At 50.0% G+C, this 20,966-nt stretch overlaps 1 protein-coding gene and 1 pseudogene across 4 annotated transcripts in view; both read left to right on the top strand.

Annotated features, from left to right (window-relative positions):
* LOC144487573 (BCL2/adenovirus E1B 19 kDa protein-interacting protein 2-like) overlaps window positions 1–17,913 on the top strand; it is a 69,712-nt gene extending 51,799 nt beyond the window's left edge. For 2 of the 4 annotated variants that reach the window (XM_078205655.1, XM_078205657.1), the window contains exons 5-10: window positions 2,588–2,761; window positions 6,532–6,634; window positions 7,811–7,942; window positions 10,068–10,154; window positions 11,828–11,926; window positions 17,262–17,913. In XM_078205655.1, the coding sequence (XP_078061781.1) occupies window positions 2,588–2,761; window positions 6,532–6,634; window positions 7,811–7,942; window positions 10,068–10,154; window positions 11,828–11,926; window positions 17,262–17,301 (635 nt within the window). In that variant the 3' untranslated portion in view covers window positions 17,302–17,913. The remainder of the gene's footprint in view (window positions 1–2,587; window positions 2,762–6,531; window positions 6,635–7,810; window positions 7,943–10,067; window positions 10,155–11,827; window positions 11,927–17,261) is intronic. The other 2 variants (XR_013496430.1, XM_078205656.1) reach the window with 2 other exon arrangements.
* Window positions 17,914–18,123, top strand: LOC144487574 (U2 spliceosomal RNA; annotated as a pseudogene).
* Window positions 18,124–20,966: the final 2,843 nt, after the last annotated feature.

Here is a 20,966-nt window from a genome sequence, read left to right as displayed (position 1 = left end):
AGATACATGAACAGGAAAGGTTTAGAGGGGTATGGGCCAAATGGGGTTAGCTTAGATGGGCTTTTTTGTCGGCTTGGACCAGTTTGGGCCAAAGGGCCTGTTTCCGCGCTGTTGATTCTATGAAATATATCTCCTTCCTGAAAACATTCGCCGATTCAGATTCCACCGCGCTATGGGGCAGCGAGTTCCACAAATTCACCACCCTCTGCCAGAAATAGTTCCTCCTCATCTCAGTTTTAAATCTACCGCCTCTCAACCTATATACAAGGTATCTCATTGGCTGGAGAGTGCTCCCGAGGACCTAGGAGGCAGCGGGTGCCTTCAAGTCTTGGCTCTCTCTCTCAGTTGATGGAGCCTGCGCGGAGACCCTTCTCAGCGCTGACCATTTCGCAGCCGGCACTGCGCTGCCACGACTCGGGGCGTAAGCCAACGCGGGACGCAAAGCGAGGGGTGGTTCAGGAAAGTGGCCGACTGGGCTAGCGGTCGGGGAATGGCGAGTGGGTGGGGGGGGGGGGAGGGGGGCGGAAGAGGGAGCCAAGCCAGCGAGATGGACGCCCGTCGATTCGCACAGCCCAAGGATAAACGCGTTCTGCCCTGCGCCATTAATCCTGCCGCGGGTAAGCCAACGCTTTTTTGTGGATCCGTTGATTACGGCCTGATTTCTGTTTATTTCCGACACGCCGGCGGTGATTTCCTGCATGCCGAGCCAATCAGAAACGTGGTTGTTATTTCTTTTGGTGTGCTTCACTGACCAATCAGGAACGTTCTTCCGCACATCATAGAAGCAACTCCCACTCCCATCGTCTGATTAATTAGCCCCTGTCCTGTCTTTGTTAGAAATTATCTTTGATTCTTCCCATTGAGATTTATTTGAATAACCCGTTGATTTGGGAATTGAAAAACGATTCTGTAAATTTGCCCCGAATTCGAGTGTGTGTGGGAGGGGGCAGGGGGAGGGGAGGGGTGGGGGGAAATCTTCTGACTGGTCGTAACGGTACTTCTAACCCACTACCACCATTTTAAATAAAGGAGACGGCCTTTAGCTTTTGCGTCCGGGTGCTGGGGAGTTTTGGAGAGCATTGGCTGTGGCCAAAGCAAGAGAACATCAGAAGCCGAGACCCTGGCGAAGCTTGGACTGGGAGCTCACGCTCGGAGGACTAGCCCTGTCCAGTGAGATTTTCCACCGGGACAGAAACAGAAAGAACTGGGCAGGGTCTGGCGGCTGTAGCGTCTGGGGGGGAGGGAGAAAGGGAGTTGATGTTGCTTTGGGAGGATGGTTGGGGGGGAACCAAAAAAAGGTACATGCTGTCGAAAATTTCAGTCTCACACTCATCAGGTCAGCTCACGAGAAACGCCAACAGTAAAGACAACAATGATTTGTACTGCGTGAGAAGGAGAGTGCGAACTGTGCTACCATGGGCGGCACTGCTGCCTCACAGCACCAGGGACCCAGGTTCAATTCCGGCCTTGGGTGACTGAGTGAAGTTTGCACATTCTCCCCGTGTCTGCGTGGGTTTCCTCCGGTTTCCTCCCACATTCCAAAGATGAGTTGGTTAAGTTGATTGGCCATGCTAAATTGCCCCCTTAGTGTCCAAAGATGTGTACGTTAGGAAGATTGGCTGTGCTAAATTGCCCCTTAGTGTCCAAAGATATGTAGGTTAGGTGGATTGGCCATGCTAAATTGTCCCTTAGTGTCCAAAGATGTGCAAGTTAGGTGGATTGGCCATGCTAAATTGCCCCCTTAGTGTCCAAAGATGTGTACGTTAGGAAGATTGGTCATGCTAAATTGCCCCTTAGCGTCCAAAGATGTGTAGGTTAGGTGGATTGGCCATGCTAAATTGCCCCCTTAGTGTCCAAAGATGTGTACGTTAGGAAGATTGGCCGTGCTAAATTGCCCCTCAGTGTCCAAAGATATGTAGGTTCAGTGGATTGGCCATGCTAAATTGTCCCTTAGTATCAGGAGGACTAGCAGGTTAAATATGTTGGGTAACGGAAGGGTCTGGGTGGGATTGTTATCAGTGCAGATGGGCCAATGGCCTCCTTCTCACTGTTGGGATTCTATGATTGCTTGACGAATGGACTCTGATTGGTCGAGGTGTTGCCATGGGAATGCGGCAGGGAGCAGCTAAGCAGCAACGCCTCCACCAATCAAAGTCCATCCACCAACCAATCGCCACTCTCTTCAGGTGCAGTATAAATTGTTGTTCCCTGTATTTCTTGTGAGCTGTCCTGATGAGTGCAAGGCACAAAGCTTCGACAGCTTGTCTCTTTCTGTTAATGCTAGAGTCAGCGTTTCGAGTCCAGTTGACTCTTCTTCGGAACAGGAATCTCTCTGGCCCTGTCCGCATTTAAGATGGTTGTAGTGAAGGAGTGATGTACGAGAAGGGTTGATTTTTAGATTGTTCGAATTATCAAAGAATATCTTCGGCAGGTTTGCTCATTAAGTTGTGCCACACGTGAGCAAAGATTACTCCTCTCTTTCTCCTGCATCATCTCGGGGCTAAACACTGCTTTCTTTTCTCTCTCTTCTCCCCCCCACCCTCCCGCTCTCCCCCCCCGACCAACAACCCTTTCAACATCTGGCCAGATGATCTACCCAGGGTGTACCGCTCGTTATCGGACACGGAAAGTTTCCAGGGGCACGTGACGGACGAGGAGGCGGAAGACGGCAAGCTGTGGCGGGTTTTCCACATTGGGGAGCAGGAATACCGGGTGGACATGGCCAGCGTGGACCCGTACAAGGCGGTTATTTCTCACGGAGGTGAGGCACACACACACCCCCGCCAACCGCTCCCTCCACCGGTTTGAGCGTGGGTTCATTTGTTTCCTGTCATTTGGAAGCTAGAAACTCTTCGTCCGGTGAAACGTTTTGTCCATCAGGACAGCAGCAGTGGTTGTGTCACTGGTCTGGCAATCCAGGGGACTGGAGTCATTATCGTGAGAGGGGCAAAGTGCAGGGAAGGCTGGGAGGGGGTGCGACACTAAATGACTTGTTCTTCTGGACAGCCAGCACAGACCATAGGACTTTGATATTGTGGTAGGCCATTCGGCCCTTCGAGCCTGCTCTTCATTCCCAGAATCACTACAGTTCAGAAGGAGGCCATTCAGCCCATTGAGTCGGCGCCAACTCTCCAAAATGGTATCTTACCAAGGACCATCCCCATGACCCCACATATTTACCCATTAATCCACATAACCCACACATCGTTGGACACTAAGGGGTAATTTAGCATGGCCAATCCACCTAACCTGCACATCTTTGGACACTAAGGGACAATCTAGCATGGCCAATCCACCTAACCTGCACATCTTTGGACAGTAAGGGGGCAATTTAACATGGCCAATCCATCTAACCTACACATCTTTGGACACTAAGGGGCAATTTAGCATGGCCAATCCCCTTAATCTGCACATCGTTGGACGCTAAGGGGCAATTTAGCATGGCCAATCCATCTAACCTACACATCTTTGGACACTAAGGGGCAATTTAGAATGGTCAATCCGCCTAACCTGCACATCGTTGGACACTACGGGGCAATTTAGAATGGCCAATCCATCTAACCCGCACATCTTTGGATACCAAAGGGCAATTTAGCATGGCCAATCCATCTAACCCACACATTTTTGGATACTAAGGGGCAATTTAGCATGGCCAATCCACCTACCCTACACATCTTTGGACAATAAGGGGCAATTTAGCATGGACAATCCATATAACCTACACATCCTTGGACTGTGGGAGGAAACTGGAGCACTCGGAGGAAACCCACACAGACACGGGGAGAACATGCAAATTCCGCTCAGTCATCTGAGGCCGGAATCAAACCCAGGTCCCTGGCACTGTGAGGCAGCAGTGCTAACCACTGTGCCACCCTCAATAAGGTCATGGCTGAGTCCCACTTTCCTGTCTGGCCCCTCCCATCACCCTAGACTCCCCTGTCGATCAAAAATCTGGCCAACTCAGCTTTGAATACATTCAACGACGCACAGCCTCCACTGCTCCCTGGGGGAGAGAATTCAACTGACTAAAAGCCCTCAAGAGAGAAAGAGATTCCTCCTCATCTCCATCTTAAACTGTGTCTCCTGGTTCTAGTCTCTCCCACAAGAGGAAACATCCATCCCCATCACATTCGCCTTGGAATCCCATGTCTAAATAAGATCATCTCTCATTCTTCTCAACTGCAATGATATCGGCCCAACCTGTCCAACCCTTCTTCCTAGAATAGAATCCCTTCAGTGCAGAAGGCAATTTGGCCCATCGAGTCTGCACCGACAACATTTCCACCCAGGCTCTATTCCGATCACCCACATATTTACCCCGCTAATCCCTCTAACCTACATCCCAGGACACTAAGGGGCAATTTAGTGTTCAAAGATGTGCAGGTTGGGTGGATTGGCCATGCTAAATTGCCCCTTAGTGTCCAAAGATGTGTAGGTTAGGGGGATTAGCCATGCTAAATTGCCGCTTAGTATCCAAAGATGTGCAGGTTAGGTGCATTGGCCATGCTAAATTGCCCCTTAGTGTCCAAAGATGTGTAGGTTAGGTGGATTGGCCATGCTAAATTGCCCCTTAGTGTCCAAAGATGTGCGGATTAGGTGGATTGGCCATGTTAAATTGCCCCTTAGTATCCAAAGATGTGCAGGTTAGGTGGATTGGCCATGCTAAATTGCCCCTTAGTGTCAGGGGAATTAGTGGGGTAAATATGTGGGGTTACGGGAATAGGGCCTGGGAGGGATTGTTGTCGGTGCTGGCTCGATGAGCCGAATGGCCTCCTTCCGCTCTGTAGGGAATCTATGATTGCCAAATTGTGCATTTGAGCAGGGTTGAGCGATTTGTTGACCAGCGCCGCAGAGGGAATGTGTTCTCCCTCTGCCTGACTTGTTATCAAAGCTCTCTGCGTTTTTGAGAAGTAACTCCCCGGGGCACCTTCTCCCTGCCAAGGGGAACAACCCTCCATTCTTCGATCACTCTGTGTCACACTGCTAACAATCGTCCTCTCCCATTGCCTTTTGCAGGGCCCAGCCTATCCACAGTTTTATTAGAATTCTGTCAGAGAATCTACAGTGCAGAAGGAGGCCATTCGGCCCATCGAGTCTGCACTGACCCCAAGCCCACCCAGACCCTGTCCCCATAACCCCATGCATTTACCCTAGCTAGTCCCCCGACACTAAGGGGCAATTTAGCATAGCCAATCCACCCTAACCCCGCACATCTTTGGCCTGTGGGAGGAAACCGGAGCACCCGGAGGAAACCCACGCAGAGACGAGGAGAATGTGCAGACTCCACACAGACAGTGACCCGACCAGGAATCGAACCCGGGTCCCTGGCGCTGTGAGGCAGCAGTGCTAACCCACTGTGCCGCCCTGTGTACTGTGTACAGTACCTAATTTGATTTGATTTGATTTATTATTGTCACATGTATTGGGATACAGTGAAAAGTATTGTTTCTTGCGCGCTATACAGACAAAACATACCAGTCATAGAGAAGGAAAGAAGAGGGTGCAGAATGTAGTGTTACAGTCACAGCTAGGGTGTAGAGAAAGAACAACTTAATGCGAGGTAGGTCCATTCAAAAGTCTGACAGCAGCAGGGAAGAAGCTGTTCTTGAGTCGGTCGGTACGTGACCTCAGACTTTTGTATCTTTTTCCCGAAGGAAGAAGGTGGAAGAGAGAATGTCCGGGGTGCGTGGGGTCCTTGATTATGCCGGCTGCTTTTCCCCGAGGCAGCGGGAAGTGTAGATAGAGTCAATGGATGGGAGGCTGGTTCGCGTGATGGATTGGGCTACATTCACGACTTTTTGTACTGTGTATTGTACTGTGTGCAGTGAAGGCAACAACAATTTACACTGCATGGAAGGAGAGTGCTGACTGGTTGGCAAGTACTTCCCTGTACTGTACATCCACCAGGGTGTGGTCTCTGCAAGGTCCCGAATGGGCTGAATAGCCTCCTTCTGCGCTGTAATCATTCTGTGAAGAGTTCAAATCCCACCGCGGCAACCGCGGGATTAAAAATCAGTTGATTTTAAAATCAGTTGATTTTAAAATCAGTTGGAATCTTTTAAGAGAAAAGGCTAGTTAGCGGTTAGCACTGCTGCCTCACAGCACCAGGGACCCGGGTTCGAATCCCGGCTCGGGTCACTGTCTATGCAGAGTCTGCACGTTCTCCCCGTGTCTGCGTGGGTTTCCTCCGGGTGCTCCAGTTTCCTGCGAAAGACGTGCTGGTTGAGGTGCATTGACCGTGCTAAACTCAGTGTGGCGACTAGGGGATTTTCACGGTAACTTCATTGCAGTGTTAATGTCAGCCTTACTTGTGATTAATAAATAAACTTTAATATTAATGGTGATCGCGAAATTACAGGTTTGTTGTTTAAAACTCATTGAAGGTCCTTGGGGAAGGAGTGATCATATGTTCCCCCCCCCAACCCCCAGCGTAGCTCATGTATGACCTGTGATTTTATAAAGTTCAGTCACATGTGGCGGGTGTGCAAAGGTGATAAATAATCTTTCTTTCCCTCTTTCTCTCTGTGCCAGGTTGCTTTGGTGAGAATCTAACTGCGATCATTGTGTTCTCCTCCTGCTATCTGCCTGAAAGCAGTCTACCTGACTACGAGAATGTGATGGAAAATCTCTTTAGGTAGTGATTCTGACCTTTTAAAAGCTTCCGCCGCAGTTTTGATTACTTACCTTTGATGTGACGTTGAACAGACTAACCGCATAACCTCGGCAAATTGATGTGTTTTGGAGTTTTAAATCCTCGGTAGTATTGGGTTGGGTTGGGTCGGGCATTATCTTTCCTGGATAACCGTTACTTGCCATCAAGTTATTCGACCATCGAAAGATTGCAAAGGTGCCTTTCCCAGCCTTGGGTAAACCCCCAGAAAGCCAGTGAAGCGTTCTTGAAATGCAGTCCCTGTTGCAATGTGGGAAAACAGGGCAACCAGTTTGCACGCAGCAAGCTGATTTGATTTGATTTGATTTATTATTGTCACATGTATTGGGATACAGTGAATAGTATTGTTTCTTGCGCGCTATTCAGACAAAGCATACCATTCATAGAGTACATAGATTTGATTTATTATTGTCACATGTATTGGGACACAGTGAAAAGTATTGTTTCTCACGCGCTATTCAGACAAAGCATACCATTCATAGAGTAGGAAACGAGAGAGTGCAGAATGTAGTGTTACAGTCATAGCTCGGGTGGAGAGGAAGATCAGCTTAATGCGAGGTAGGTCCATTCAAAAGTCTGACAGCAGCAGGGAAGAAGCTGTTCTTGAGTCGATTGGTACGTGACCTCAGACTTTTTCCCGACGGAAGAAGGTGGAAGAGAGAATGTCCGGGGTGCGTGGGGTCCTCGATTATGCTGGCTGCTTTGCAGTGGGAAGTGCAGACAGAGTCAATGGGATGGAGGCGACAGAGACAGGGAGAGGTTAAGACGAGAGGACCGGGAGATGTTAAAAATGGAGTTCCCGGTACGGGAAGAAGACAGAGAAAGCACGATGTGTGCCTCAAAATATTTTATATAGTGTGCCGTGACATATAAAAGGCTGGGAACCATTGCCCTTAAGGCTGCTCCTCCAACCCCTGCATTGTAGAAGGAGGCCATTCGGCCCACTGAGCCTGCACCGACTCTCTGACAGAGCATCTTACCCAGGAGCCACTGCTGTAGTGGCCTGCTCCTGCTCCCAATCCATGGTTGTCAGGAAAATATTGCTAAATTCCAGCATCAATATTCTTTACCTCGCTTCAATCAAAAAGATTCCACTGAAAGCTGATTGCGGTGTTCTTTCCCCCCCCCGTTCCCCCGCAGGTATGTCATTGGAACTCTAGAATTGCTGGTGGCCGATAATTATATTATTGTGTATTTAAACGGGGCCACGACACGGAACAGAGTGCCGTCAATCAGCTGGCTGAAGCAGTGTTACCAGACCATTGACCGCAGGTAAGCTTCTGGTGAAGAAGGCATTCGGCATGCTTGGTTTCATCGGTCAGAACATTGACTACAGGAGTTGGGACGTCTTGTTGAAGTTGTATAAGACGTCGGTAAGGCCACACTTTGGAAGACTGTGTACAGTTCTGGTCATCCTATTATAGAAAGGATATTATTAAATTAGAAAGAGTGCAGAAAAGATGCTACCGGGACTTGATGGATTGAGTTATAAGGAGAGGCTGGATAGACTGGGGCTTTTTTCTCTGGAGCGTAGGAGGCTGAGGGGAGATCTTATAGAGATCTATAAAATAATGAGGGGCACAGATCAGCTAGATAGTCAATATCTTTTCCCAAAGGTAGGGGAGTCTAAAACTAGAGGGCATAGGTTTAAGATGAGAGGCGAGAGATACAAAAGGGTCCAGAGGGGCAATTGTTTCACACAGAGGGTGGTGAGTGTCTGGAGCAAGCTGCTAGAGGCAGTAGTAGAGGCGGATTCAATTTTGTCTTTTAAAAAGCATTTAGACAGTTACATGGATAAGATGGCTATAGAGGGATATGGGTCAAATGCGGGCAATTGGGACTAGCTTAGGGATGTAAAAAAAAGGGTGGCATGGACAAGTTAGGCCGAAGGGCCTGTTTCCATGCTGTAAACCTCTATGACTCTATGTTTCAATGTCGAGAACCTGAAGCCACCATGAGCTCAGAGGAAGAAATCTAAAATTTGCCAGCGAGGGTCCAGAGGGGCAATTTTTTTCACTCAAAGGGTGGTGTGTGTCTGGAATGAGCTGTCAGAGGTAGTAGTAGGGGCGGGTACAATTTTGTCTTTTTAAAAAGCATTTAGACAGTTAATAAAAGCAAATTACTGCGGATGCTGGAATCTGAAACCAAAAGAGAAAACGCTGGAAAATCTCAGCAGGTCTGGCAGCATCTGTAAGGAGAGAAAAGAGCTGACGTTTCCAGTCCCGATGACCCTTTGTCAAAGTCTTAGACAGTTGCATGGGTAGGATGGGTATAGAGGGATATGGGCCAAGCGCGGACAATTGGGACTAGCTTAGTGGTTTAAAAACTGGGCAGCATGGAAAAGTTGGGCCGAAGGGCCTATTTCCATGCTGTAAACCTCTATGACTTCCAAGAAAGGTAGGAAACCAAGTTGCCAAGAGGAGGCAGTAAGTCTGTGAGGGGACGTGGGCATGAGCGGGCGGTAAATTTGGCGGACGGGGTATAGCATGGGAGAATGTGACTTGCCCAACTTTGGCTGAGCAGACTCGATGGGCCAAGTGGCCTAATTCTGCTCCTATGTCTTATGGTAAGAAGAATAGGAGCAGGAGTAGGCCATTCAGCAGTCCCCACACCACCCCCCTCCCTCCCGCCATTCAGTAAGATCATGGCTGATCTGTGTCCCAACTCCATGTATCTGCCCTCGGCCTATACCCCTTGATACCTCTGCTCAATAAAACTAGTCTATCTCAGACTCAAACCTAACAACTGAACCAGCACCGTATGAGGATGAGAGTTCTAAACCTCCAGCACTCTCTGCGAGTTGAAGTGTTTTCCAACATCCCTCCTGAATGGCTAATTTTTAAGATGGTGGCCCCTGGTTCTAGAGCTTTCAACTAGCGGAAATAATTTATCTTTCTAGAAACATAGAAGATAGGAGCAGGAAGAGGCCATTTGGCCCTTTGAGCCTGCTCCGCCATTCATTACGATCCACCCTGCCCTTCTCTGCAAACATTTTGTAGACTTCTATCAGACCACCCCCTAACATCTTCTGAATTCGAGAGAATAGAGGCGTACTTTGGTTTAATTTGATCTATTATGGTAGCGAGGAGTTACAACTTGACACTTTGGGAGTGTATGATATATTTTAGAGAGGAGTCAATGAGCACGAGATAAGCATGGTTATGAGTGGGTAGGCTTTTCCAGAATTATTCATTTCAGAAACTTTGCTGCCATCCCTGTGGAGATCTTTTAAAAATAAAAAGATCTGAGTTTCCTCGTGGCTGACGGAAAATTTTGCTTTTACTGTAACAATTGAACTAAAATCAACAAAGGCCAAACACAAAGTAACAGGCACATTTTAAAATGTTACTTGCCGTGGTGTAACTTTCAGCATTAATGGCGAATTCCTTTTCAATAGGTTAAGGAAGAACTTGAAATCCCTCATTGTGGTCCATCCGTCGTGGTTCATTAAGGTGATATTAGCTATTACCCGGCCTTTTATAAGGTATGACATTCCTATTCACACCCCCTTCCTTTCTAGCCTCCCACTCATCACACCGGAACAGGCTGCTTAACCCCTCCAACCTGTTCCACCAGTTAATGAGATCGTGGCTAATCTGCAATGCAACTCCACATGCCTGCCTATGTCCCCGCATCCCTCAATAGTTAATAAGAATCTATGGACCTCAGATTGAAAACGAGTGACTCATACGGCAGCAATTACTGTTTGGGGAAGAGAGCTCCACAGTCTGAGCTCACATGATCCCTCCAGGAGGGACACTGCGCTGTTGGTGTTGTATTACGTGGCAGAGATGCTCACTAGAGCAAGGGTGAACGTGACACTGGGGAATAGAGCCACCTGCAGTATGATGTATAGAGTCACATGGCAATTGACTCAGAGAACACTCCAGAAGCTGCCTGCAAAGAAGCAGCACCTTGATTGACATTAACTGGGATCTGTCTCCTCCCCCTCGCGCGTCTCCTCTCTCCACACCCCCCCCGCGCATCTCCTCTCTCTCTCCCCCCGAGCGTCTCCTCTCTCTCTCCCCCCTCACGCATCTCCTCTCTCTCTCCCCCCTCACGCATCTCCTCTCTCTCTCCCCCCTCACGCATCTCCTCTCTCTCCCCCCCCATCATGCGTCTCCTCTCCCCCTCGTGCATCCTCCCTCTCTTACCCGCTCATCCTCCTGCTCTCTCTCTCTCCCTCTCTCAGGCTCGCACTCTTTCTCCCCTGCTTTCTCCCATGCTCTCTCTAAGTCCAGAAACTATAGGAGCAGAAGTAGGCCATTCCGTCCATTGAGTCTCCCATGCTTTCTTCCACTCCTCCCCTCTCTCGCTCCATCTCTCTTCTGCTCCCTCTCCTGCTCCTTCGCTCTCCCACATCATCTCTTTCTCCCACTCCCTCTCTCTCTCCCACTCCGTCTCTCCCAGTCTCTCTCACTCCCACTTTCTTTCTCTGAGTCTCTCCCCCACTCCCACTCTCTCTCCCACTCCCTCTCTCCCACTCTTTCCCTCTCTCCCACTCCTTCCCTCCCTCTCTCTCTCTTCCACACTCCCCCTCTCTCTCTCCCCCTCTCTCTCCCCCCATCTCTCTCCCCCCCATCTCTCTCCCCCCCATCTCTCTCCCCCTCTCTCCCCCTCTCTCTCTCCCCCCTCTCTCCCTCCCCCCTCTCTCTCCCTCCCCCCCTCTCTCCCTCCCTCCCTCCCTCCCTCCCTCCCTCCCTCCCTCTCTCTCTCTCTCTCTCCCTCCCTCCCTCTCTCTCTCCCTCCCTCCCTCTCTCTCTCTCCCTCCCACTCCCCCGCTCCCCCGCTCTCCCGCTCCCTCGCTCCCTCTCTCCCGCTCCCTCTCTCCCACTCCCTCTCTCTCCCACTCCCTCTCTCTCCCACTCCCTCTCCCTCCACTCCCTCTCCCTCCCTCTTTCTCCTACACCATCTCTCTCTCCCTCTCCTTTCCCTCTGCGTCTCCTTCCTCTCTCCCTCTCTTCACCCTCTCCCTTCCCTCTGACTCTTCTTCCCCTCTGACTCTCCATGCCCTCCCCCCACCCCGTTCCTCTCAGCAGGGGGTGATATCAGGGCTATTATTTTTAACTGAGAGACTGCGATTATGTCTGCCACATTTTAGTTGCTTAACTGACTGTTGCTGGGTGGTAACGTGCTGCTATTTCCTTTGTTTCACAGCTCAAAGTTCAGTAGGAAAGTCCGGTTTGTAAGTAGTCTTCGAGAGCTTTCACAATTAATTCCCATGCAACATGTACATATTCCACAATGTATTAAAGAGTAAGTATAGCCGAGAATGCATTTCCATCTTATTTTTATAATTATATTGCTTTTAATGTTTGCAGTGATTGAACTGGGCACTAAGTACATGAATGTAGCGTTAGCTTCGCTCAGACAGCATGAATCAAAACTCTGGGGACTTTTAACAGTTTATTTATTAGTGTCACAAGTCGGCTGACATTAACACTGCAATGAAGTTACTGTGAAAATTCCCCAGCGCCACCTGTTCGGGTTACACTGAGGGAGAATTTAGCACGGCCAATGCACCCAAACCAGCACGTCTTTCGGACTGTGGGAGGAAACCAGAGCACCCGGAGGAAACCCACGCAGACACGGGGAGAATGTGCAGACTCCGCACAGACAGTGGCCCAAGCTGGGAATCGAACCCGGGTCCCTGGCGCTGTGAGGCAGCAGTGCTAACCCCACTGTGCCGTCGTGCTTGGAGAGGGTGCCATAGTGTGGAATGTCCCTAGGCTAGTAATCCAGCGGTGTGGGTTCAAATCCCACCTCCGGTGCTGGTAGAATAATAAAATCTGGAATTGAAAGTGGGTCTCAGTAATGGTGAGCACCCCATCTGGTTCACTAATGCCCTTCAGAGAAGGAAATAGAATAAAATCCCCATTCGGCCCATCAAGTCAGCACAGACCCTTAGCCCACTGCCCTGTCCTATCCCTATAACCCCGCTCATTTAGCATGGCCAATCCACCTAACCTGCACATCTTTGGACACTAAGAGGCAATTCAGCATGGCCAATCCACCTAACCTGCACATCTTTGGACACTAAGGGGCAATTTAGCATGGCCAATCCACCTAACCTGCACATCTTTGGACACTAAGGGGCAATTTAGCATGGCAAATTCCCCTAACCCGCACATCTTTGGACATGGAGGGGCAATTTAGCATGGCCAATCCACCTAACCCACACATCTTTGGACACAAAGGGGCAATTTAGCATGGCCAATTCGCATAACCTGCACATCTTTGGACACAAAGGGGCAATTTAGCATGGCCAATTCGCATAACCTGCACATCTTTGGACATGGAGGGGCAATTTAGCACGGCCAATCCACCTAACCCGCACATCTTTGGACATTATGGGGCAATTTAGCATGGCCAATTCGCATAACCTGCACATCTTTGGACATTATGGGGCAATTTAGCATGGCCAATTCGCATAACCTGCACATCTTTGGACACTAAGGGGCAATTTAGCATGGCCAATCCACCTAACCTGCACATCTTTGGACACTAAGGGGCAATTTAGCATGGCAAATTCCCCTAACCCGCACATCTTTGGACATGGAGGGGCAATTTAGCATGGCCAATCCACCTAACCCACACATCTTTGGACACAAAGGGGCAATTTAGCATGGCCAATTCGCATAACCTGCACATCTTTGGACACAAAGGGGCAATTTAGCACGGCCAATCCACCTAACCCGCACATCTTTGGACATTATGGGGCAATTTAGCATGGCCAATTCGCATAACCTGCACATCTTTGGACATTATGGGGCAGAAACCGGAGCACCTGGAGGAAACCCACGCAGACACGGGGAGAAGGTGTAAAACTCCACACAGTCAGTCACCTGAGGCCAGAATTGAACCCGGGTCCCTGGCATTGTGAGGCAGCAGTGCTAACCACTGTGCCACTGTACCGCCCTGCTGCTGCTGTTACCTGGTTCGGATTACATGTGATTCCAGACCCAGAGCACTGAGGACAGCAAGCGACCAGAATGTACACTGGGTGGGGGACTTCACTGTCCATCACAAGTGGCTCAGTGCCAGTCCTGACCAAACCCAAAAGGACATAGCTGCTTGACTGGATCTGGGTCGCAGCGGGGTGGGAGGCACAAAGGCAGCAGACACAATGGCAATACCATCACCTGCAAGTTCCCCTCCGAGCCACTCGCCGTCCCAACTTGGAAATAGATCGGTCATTCCTTCACTGGGTCAAATCCTGGAATTCCCTCCCTAACAGCACTGTGGGTGTACCTACCCCACACACGGGGACTGACTGATGTCCAATAACAATCCTGGAACTCCCTCTCTAACAGCACTGTGGGTGTACCTACCCCACACACGGGGACTGACTGATGTCCAATAACCATCCTGGAACTCCCTAACAGCACTGTGGGTGTACCTACCCCACACACGGGGACTGACTGATGTCCAATAACAATCCTGGAACTCCCTCCCTAACAGCACTGTGGGTGTACCTACCCGACACATGGGGACTGACTGATGTCCAATAACAATCCTGGAACTCCCTCCCTAACAGCACTGTGGGTGTATCTACCCCACACGGAACTGCAGCGAGTTCAAGATGGCGGCTCACCACTACCTTCTCAAGGGGCAATTAGGGATGGGCAATAAATGCTGTCCCAGCCAGTGAAACCCACATTCCTCAAATGAACAAGAAAAAGAAATTGGCTTCAATGTCCGTGGGTCTGGGGAGAACATTGAAGGATTCTTGTTCTTGACAACAACAGGTGCCCTTGCAAAGTGTGAGGACACTGAGCTTGCTTGTGATGCCCTCTACAAGCTATGTCTGGCCTCTGCGTGCTGTTGCGGCTCGCAAGGTGACTCCCATGATGCACAGAAACATAGAAGGTAGGATCAGGAGGAGGCCATTCGGCCCTTCGAGCCTGCTCCGCCATTCATCACCATCATGGCTGATCGTCCAACTCAATAGCCTCATCCTGCTTTCTCCCCATAACCTTTGATCCCATTCGCCCCAATGGCGGCATGGTTTTTGGCACCATGGGAATCGTAGCGGGCGGTGTGGGGAGGGGCAGCGGGGCGGTGACCATGCAGAGGTCTGTTGGCCTCGGGTGGGATTTTTGGGGTGAGTGCAGCCGGAAAATCCCGCCCATAGAGTCACAGGGGTATACTGCTCAGAGAAAGGCCCTTCGGCCCATCCTGTCTGCGCCGGTCAAATCCCATTTTTCAGTCCTTGGCCTACAGCCTTGTATAGTGTCCGCTGCGAGTGTATTGTCTGCAGATCTGGCCACCACACTTCTGTAAGGAATGCGACCAGACGAGAGAGGGTACAGAGACGTACGAGGATGTTGTTAGGACTTGGGGAGGCTTTTAGTGATGAGATTGGATAGACTCGTTCTCTCTTGAACAGGGAAGGCTGAGGAGAGATTTAAACAGAGATTATAATTCTGAGGGGAGTCAATGGAGTAGGATTGCCCCGAGCAGAAGGGTCAATAACTAGGGAGGGTGGGGGTGCACAGACTGAGAAGGAAGTAGTAGAAGGACTGGAGGGGAGTTTTTCCTGCCCGGTGGGGCTCTGAAACTCACTCCCTGATACGGTGGCCCTTCACCACATTTAACAAAAAGTTTATTTATTAGTCGGCTTACATTCACACGGCAATGAAGTTACTGTGAAAATCCCCGAGTCGCCACACTCCTGTTCGGGTTACACTGAGGGAGAATTTAGCACGGCCGATGCACCCTAACCAGCACGTCTTTCAGAATGTGGGAGGAAACCGGAGCAAACCCACGCAGACACGGGGAGAACGTGCAGACTCCGCACAGACACTGACCCAAGCCGGGAATCGAACCCGGGTCCCTGGGGCTGTGAGGCAGCAGCGCTAACCCACTGTGCCACAGGTGCTTGAAGTGCAGGGGCCGACAGGGGATGCGCTTGAGAGGCGGAAAGTGGCTCTTTCTCTGATGGCTCCTCCAGCTATGGTGGGCCAAATGGCCACCTCCTGCAGTAATTGTCCATAACTCGATACGCTCTGCAGAGAGTGAAGGTCAGAGCAATAAGACCGTTCCGAAGGACAAAGAGCAATGAGGAAAGAAGAGAGAAAATTAAGTTCGACAATCAGGAGGGAGCAGAGAGGGCCCGCAATGAAGTATAGATAAAGTATAATCAGAACATTAGGATAGTGCGATGGAGCAGCACTTAATCCATGACTTTGTACCTCTAGACTTAGCTTCTGACCAACCTCCCATCCTCCATGCTAATTAAACTTGAATTCACGTAAAACTCTGCTGTCTAAACCGTCACAAACAAAATCCTATTTCTCATCTTTTCCTGAGCTCAGCAATCTAAACCAGCTCCCAACCCAGCAACACCTCCATCTTTACAATTCTCATGCTTGTTTTCAACAAGCTTCCCTATCTCTGTAACCCCCTCCATCCCCCTCCCTATCTCTGTAACCTCCTCCAGCCCCTACACCCCCTCCCTATTTCTGTAACCCCCTCCATCCCCCTCCCTATCTCTGTAACCTCCTCCAGCCCCAGCACCCCCCCTCCCTATCTCTGTAACCTCCTCCAGCCCCAACACCCCCTCCCTATCTCTGTAACCTCCTCCAGCCCCTACACCCCCGCCCTATCTCTGTAACCTCCTCCAGCCCTACACCCCCCTCCCTATCTCTGTAACCTCCTCCAGCCCCTACACCCCCTCCCTATCTCTGTAACCTCCTCCAGCCCCTACACCCCCTCCCTATCTCTGTAACCTCCTCCAGCCCTACACCCCCTCCCTATCTCTGCACCCTCCTCCAGCCCCTACACCCCCGTCCTATCTCTGTAACCTCCTCCAGCCCCTACACCCCCGTCCTATCTCTGTAACCTCCTCCAGCCCCTATACACCCCCTCCCTTTCTCTGTAACCCCCTCCAGCCCCTATACACCCCCTCCCTATCTCTGTAACCTCCCCCAGCCCCTATACACCCCGTCCCTATCTCTGTAACCCCCTCCAGCCTCTATACACCCCCTCCCTATCTCTGTAACCCCCTCCAGCCCCTATACACCCCCTCCCTATCTCTGTAACCTCCTCCAGCCCCTATATACACCCCCTCCTTATCTCTGTAACCTTCTCCAAATTCTACAACCCTCCCAGATCACTGCCCTCCTCCAATTCCGGCCTCTTGCACGCCACCACCTCGATTAGCATTGCTCCGCCATTGGCGGCCGTGCCTTCAGCCGCCTGGGGGGCCCTAAGTTAAACCCTAAACCCCTCTAATTCCCCCTCACTGCTCCTTCATGACACTCCTTAAGACCTCCCTCTATGACCGAGCCCTCTTCTAATATTTCTGTGTGGTTTGGTTGTTTGATAATGCTCTGGTGAAGCTTTACTGGGTTAAAGGTTGCAAATAAATGCACATTGTTGTTAATCAAATGTAAAGTACAACTCATATTTAACACTCAACTCGACAGGTGACGAATGTTTGGAATAACCTTTAGTCGGGTGTAGTAAAAGTTTTATTGGGTGAGTTGAAGATTTCACGTGGAGTTGCGGTTGGGTAGAGCAGCAGTGAGCGATATCCTTGAATGTTCCTTATTCCTTACAACACTTTTCTTTCCCCCCCCCCAAACAGGCTGGATGAAGAATTAAATGGAAATTCTGTAACATCGTAGGAGCCTATTGTATCTGTGCGTGTGTGTGTTTGTGTGTGTGTGCGTGTATGGAATTCTACTGGATTGCTTTCTATCTGCTGTGGAAGAGAGACATTTTCTGAGTGGCGCATGCAAGGAAACCGTGGACCGCATAACGAAAGGGACGAGAAGAGAGACTTTCGAGGCTTGTGTTGGCAGAGTCTGTTCTACTTCAGAGCAAATTTTCTTCCAGCAAACCCCACCCCCGGATCGCAACAACAGCGTATTGTGCTCAAAGAAATCCTGAATGAACTGTTGATGAGTCAAGTCTACAGGACCAGAGGTCAAATCCCAGCGCCTGCTGAGTTTCAGTGGTCCATTGCGAGGGGGGGGGGAACAGAAAAACCGGCTGGGGTCTCCTCTTCCAATCCCCTCCTCGGGCACTTCTGCCCAGAAAAGTTCTCACTTGCAGCGGGTGTGGGCGGGAATTAAGCTCCTGCCGCGGTGCCCGTCTTGACGAAATCTCTGCGTAAAGTGGGTTGCAAGGAATGGTCACGGAAAGGGTGTTGGCAGCGCCATTGGGAGTGTGTTCAGCAGGGAACTGAGGAGAGGGAGGGAGAGAGTTTGACCCCTTCAGGTTTTGGGACTAAACACCTCGCTTCTCGGCCTTTTGGCTAAGATCAAGTGTAGTATGGATGGGATGCTGCACTTGGTTGAGGTCATTGGGTTACATTGAAGCTTCATATGTTTCATATGAAGCAATTTTTAAAAGCGGCATCTCGGCCTTTTGGCTAAGATGCAAATGAGCTCAAGTCTTGGAGGAGGAACCTCCCCCTCCTCCAATCAACTTGGCTCATGTAGATCAGGCCCAGGACCGGGTGGTTTGGTCACTCGCCCTGTCTTGTCAGCCTGGATCTGAAATGTCTCAACTTGTTGAGACTCTGAATTGGATTTGATTTGATTGAATTGGAAAAGTATAAAAACCTCGGCGCCCTCTTCCCGCCTGAGATTTCCGGCTGCGGAATGAGCAAGCAATGGGAGCATGGATTTGGGGGAGGGGGCTGTTGGTGGTGACGGGCGCTCACAGTTCAGTGACGTGGTCAGTGAATATTATCGATTACCAAAGGGTCCATTTACAAGTGGTAAGAGTGTTGGGGATGTGCTTGGGGGGTCTGGCGGTCGAGGTAGTGGGGCTACTGTGTTAGGAGCAACATGGAGCATTCTTTGCTGTGCTGACTTGCAACCGGCTGAACGTCCTTCCCTCGGCATTTATCTTACGGTCTTTGCGGACGGTTTTATTTGACCGGTGGGGGAAGGAGAAACAAGCGCAAATATGGACTAAAGCCAGAAGATTATATAGTCAGGAATTTATCACCAGTTCATGACGTCTTGCAGTATACTGGAAGAGGGAGAGGGTTTACATTTAATTTTTATTCCCAAGTCAAGGGACCGGTTTCACGCAGTGTGGGTTCCTTTTATAATAAGAAAATGTTAAATGGATATCCAAAATAATATATGCTTTACATTTATTGCTAACATTGATCTGTCCACCTTTCTTTCAGGATTTGAACCACTAATCTTTATAATTCTAACAAGGAACTTTAATCTTGTGACTCGGGTGGTAATCCAATGCCTGGGGTTTAGTCCCTGCTACCTGTTGGCTTGTGGCACGGGTGGCACAGTGGTTAGCACTGCTGCCTCACAGCGCCAGGGACCCGGGTTCGATTCTGGCCTTGGGTCACTGTGTGGAGTCTGCACGTTCTCCCCCGCCGTGTCTGCATGGGTTTCCTCCGGGTGCTCCGGTTTCCTCCCACATTCCAAAGATGTGCAGGTTAGGGGGATTGGCCATGCTAAATGGCCCCTTAGTGTCCAAAGATGTGCAGGTTAGGTGGATTGGCCATGCTAAATGGCCCCTTAGTGTCCAAAGATGTGCAGGTTAGGTGGATTGGCCATGCTAAATGGCCCCTTGGTGTCCAAAGATGTGCAGGTTAGGTGGATTGGCCATGCTAAATGGCCCCTTAGTGTCCAAAGATGTGCAGGTTAGGTGGATTGGCCATGCTAAATTGCCCCCTTAGTGTCCAAAGATTATTTTATTTATTTATAAATAAAATAATCATTTTTTTTAAGTTTCTTTTTTTATTAATCACAAGTAGGCTCACATTAACACCGCAATTAAGTTACTGTGAAATTCCCCGAGTCGCCACAGTCCGGCGCCTGTTCGGGTCAATGCATCTAACCAGCACATTGTTCAGAATGTGGGAGGAAACCGGAGCACCCGGAGGAAACCCACGCAGACACGGGGAGAACGTGCAGACTCCACACAGACAGTGACCCGAGCCAGGAATCGAACCTGGGTCCCTGGCGCTGTGAAGCAGCAGTGCTAACCACTGTGCCACCGTGCTGCCCCCAAAGATGTGCAGGTTAGGGGGAATTGGCCAACCTAAATTGCTCCTTAGTGTCCAAAGTTGTGTAGGTTATGAGGATGAGCCGGCCAAATATGTGGGTTACTGGGATAGGCTCTGGGTGGGATGCCCTGTTGGAGAGTTGGTGCAGACTCAATGGGCCGAATGGCCTCCTTCTGCAATGTAGGTATTCTATGGTTCTATGGATATGTCAGGCCAGTAGGAGGGAAGTGTTCTGTCTCTGGGTAGAGGCAAGGAGAGAATACTTGACATTGTTATCTTGCCCCGGAGGGCGTTCCATCACATTGTCTGATCACAGCAGTAGAGTTAGCAGCTGCAGAACATTCAGAGTCCTGTATCAGTCCCCACCCCGCACAACCCTTACTGAGATTTGGGGAGGTGGTGGCGGCTTAGTTGTTCTGATCCAGAGGCCCCAGGCTAATGCTCTGGAGGGGAAAACTGGGTTCAAATCCCAACACGACAGGACAGCTGGTGGAATTCAAATTCAATTGATAACATCTAGAATTGAAAGCTAGTCATCTGTTATCCACTGTTCACTAATGTCCCTTTAGGGAAGGAAATATGCCATCATTACCCGGTATGGCCTCCATGTGACTCCAGATCCACACAGGTCGACCTTTGACCGCCCTCTGTAATGGCCGAGCAAGACTCTCAGTTCAAGGGGTAACGGGCAACAAATACTGGCCCAGCCACTGATACCCACAAAGTATTAAAAACATTACAGGCTCAGGAAAAAAAGGGCACAATATATTTTTTATATATAATATATATTTTTTGGAAAGTCTATTCAGAGTAATCCCTGTTGTCTATGTATTTTCGTTAGCTCAAAACAGCGGCACGGTGGCACACTGCTGCCTCACAGCGCCAGGGACCCGGGTTCGATTCCCGGCTCGGGTCACTGTCTGTGCGGAGTCTGCACGTTCTCCCCGTGTCTGCATGGGTTTCCTCCGGGCGCTCCGGTTTCCTCCCACAGTCCGAAAGACATGCTGGTTAGGTGCTAAATTCTCCCTCGGTGTTACCCGAACAGGCGCCGGAGTGTGGCGACTGGGGGATTTTCACAGTAACTTCATTGCGGTGTTAATGTAAGCCGACTTGTGACACTAATAAACTTCATTTGCTTGATTTCGAAAAGGGAAAATTTCTCTCCTGATTAGCAATGTTTCGAACGTAACGAAAAATAAGTGAGAGGGGAAAGACTTATTGATCCATCTAGCCTGTCCCAAACAAGTTCTGAAAACCTAAAAGCCACGAGACATCCACTCCCTCCCCATCCAGAGTCACGTA

This window comes from Mustelus asterias, unplaced genomic scaffold, assembly GCF_964213995.1.
Source record: "Mustelus asterias unplaced genomic scaffold, sMusAst1.hap1.1 HAP1_SCAFFOLD_885, whole genome shotgun sequence".
In the NCBI taxonomy this organism is placed as follows: domain Eukaryota; kingdom Metazoa; phylum Chordata; class Chondrichthyes; order Carcharhiniformes; family Triakidae; genus Mustelus; species Mustelus asterias.
This window is presented reverse-complemented; position numbering and strand designations above follow the sequence as displayed.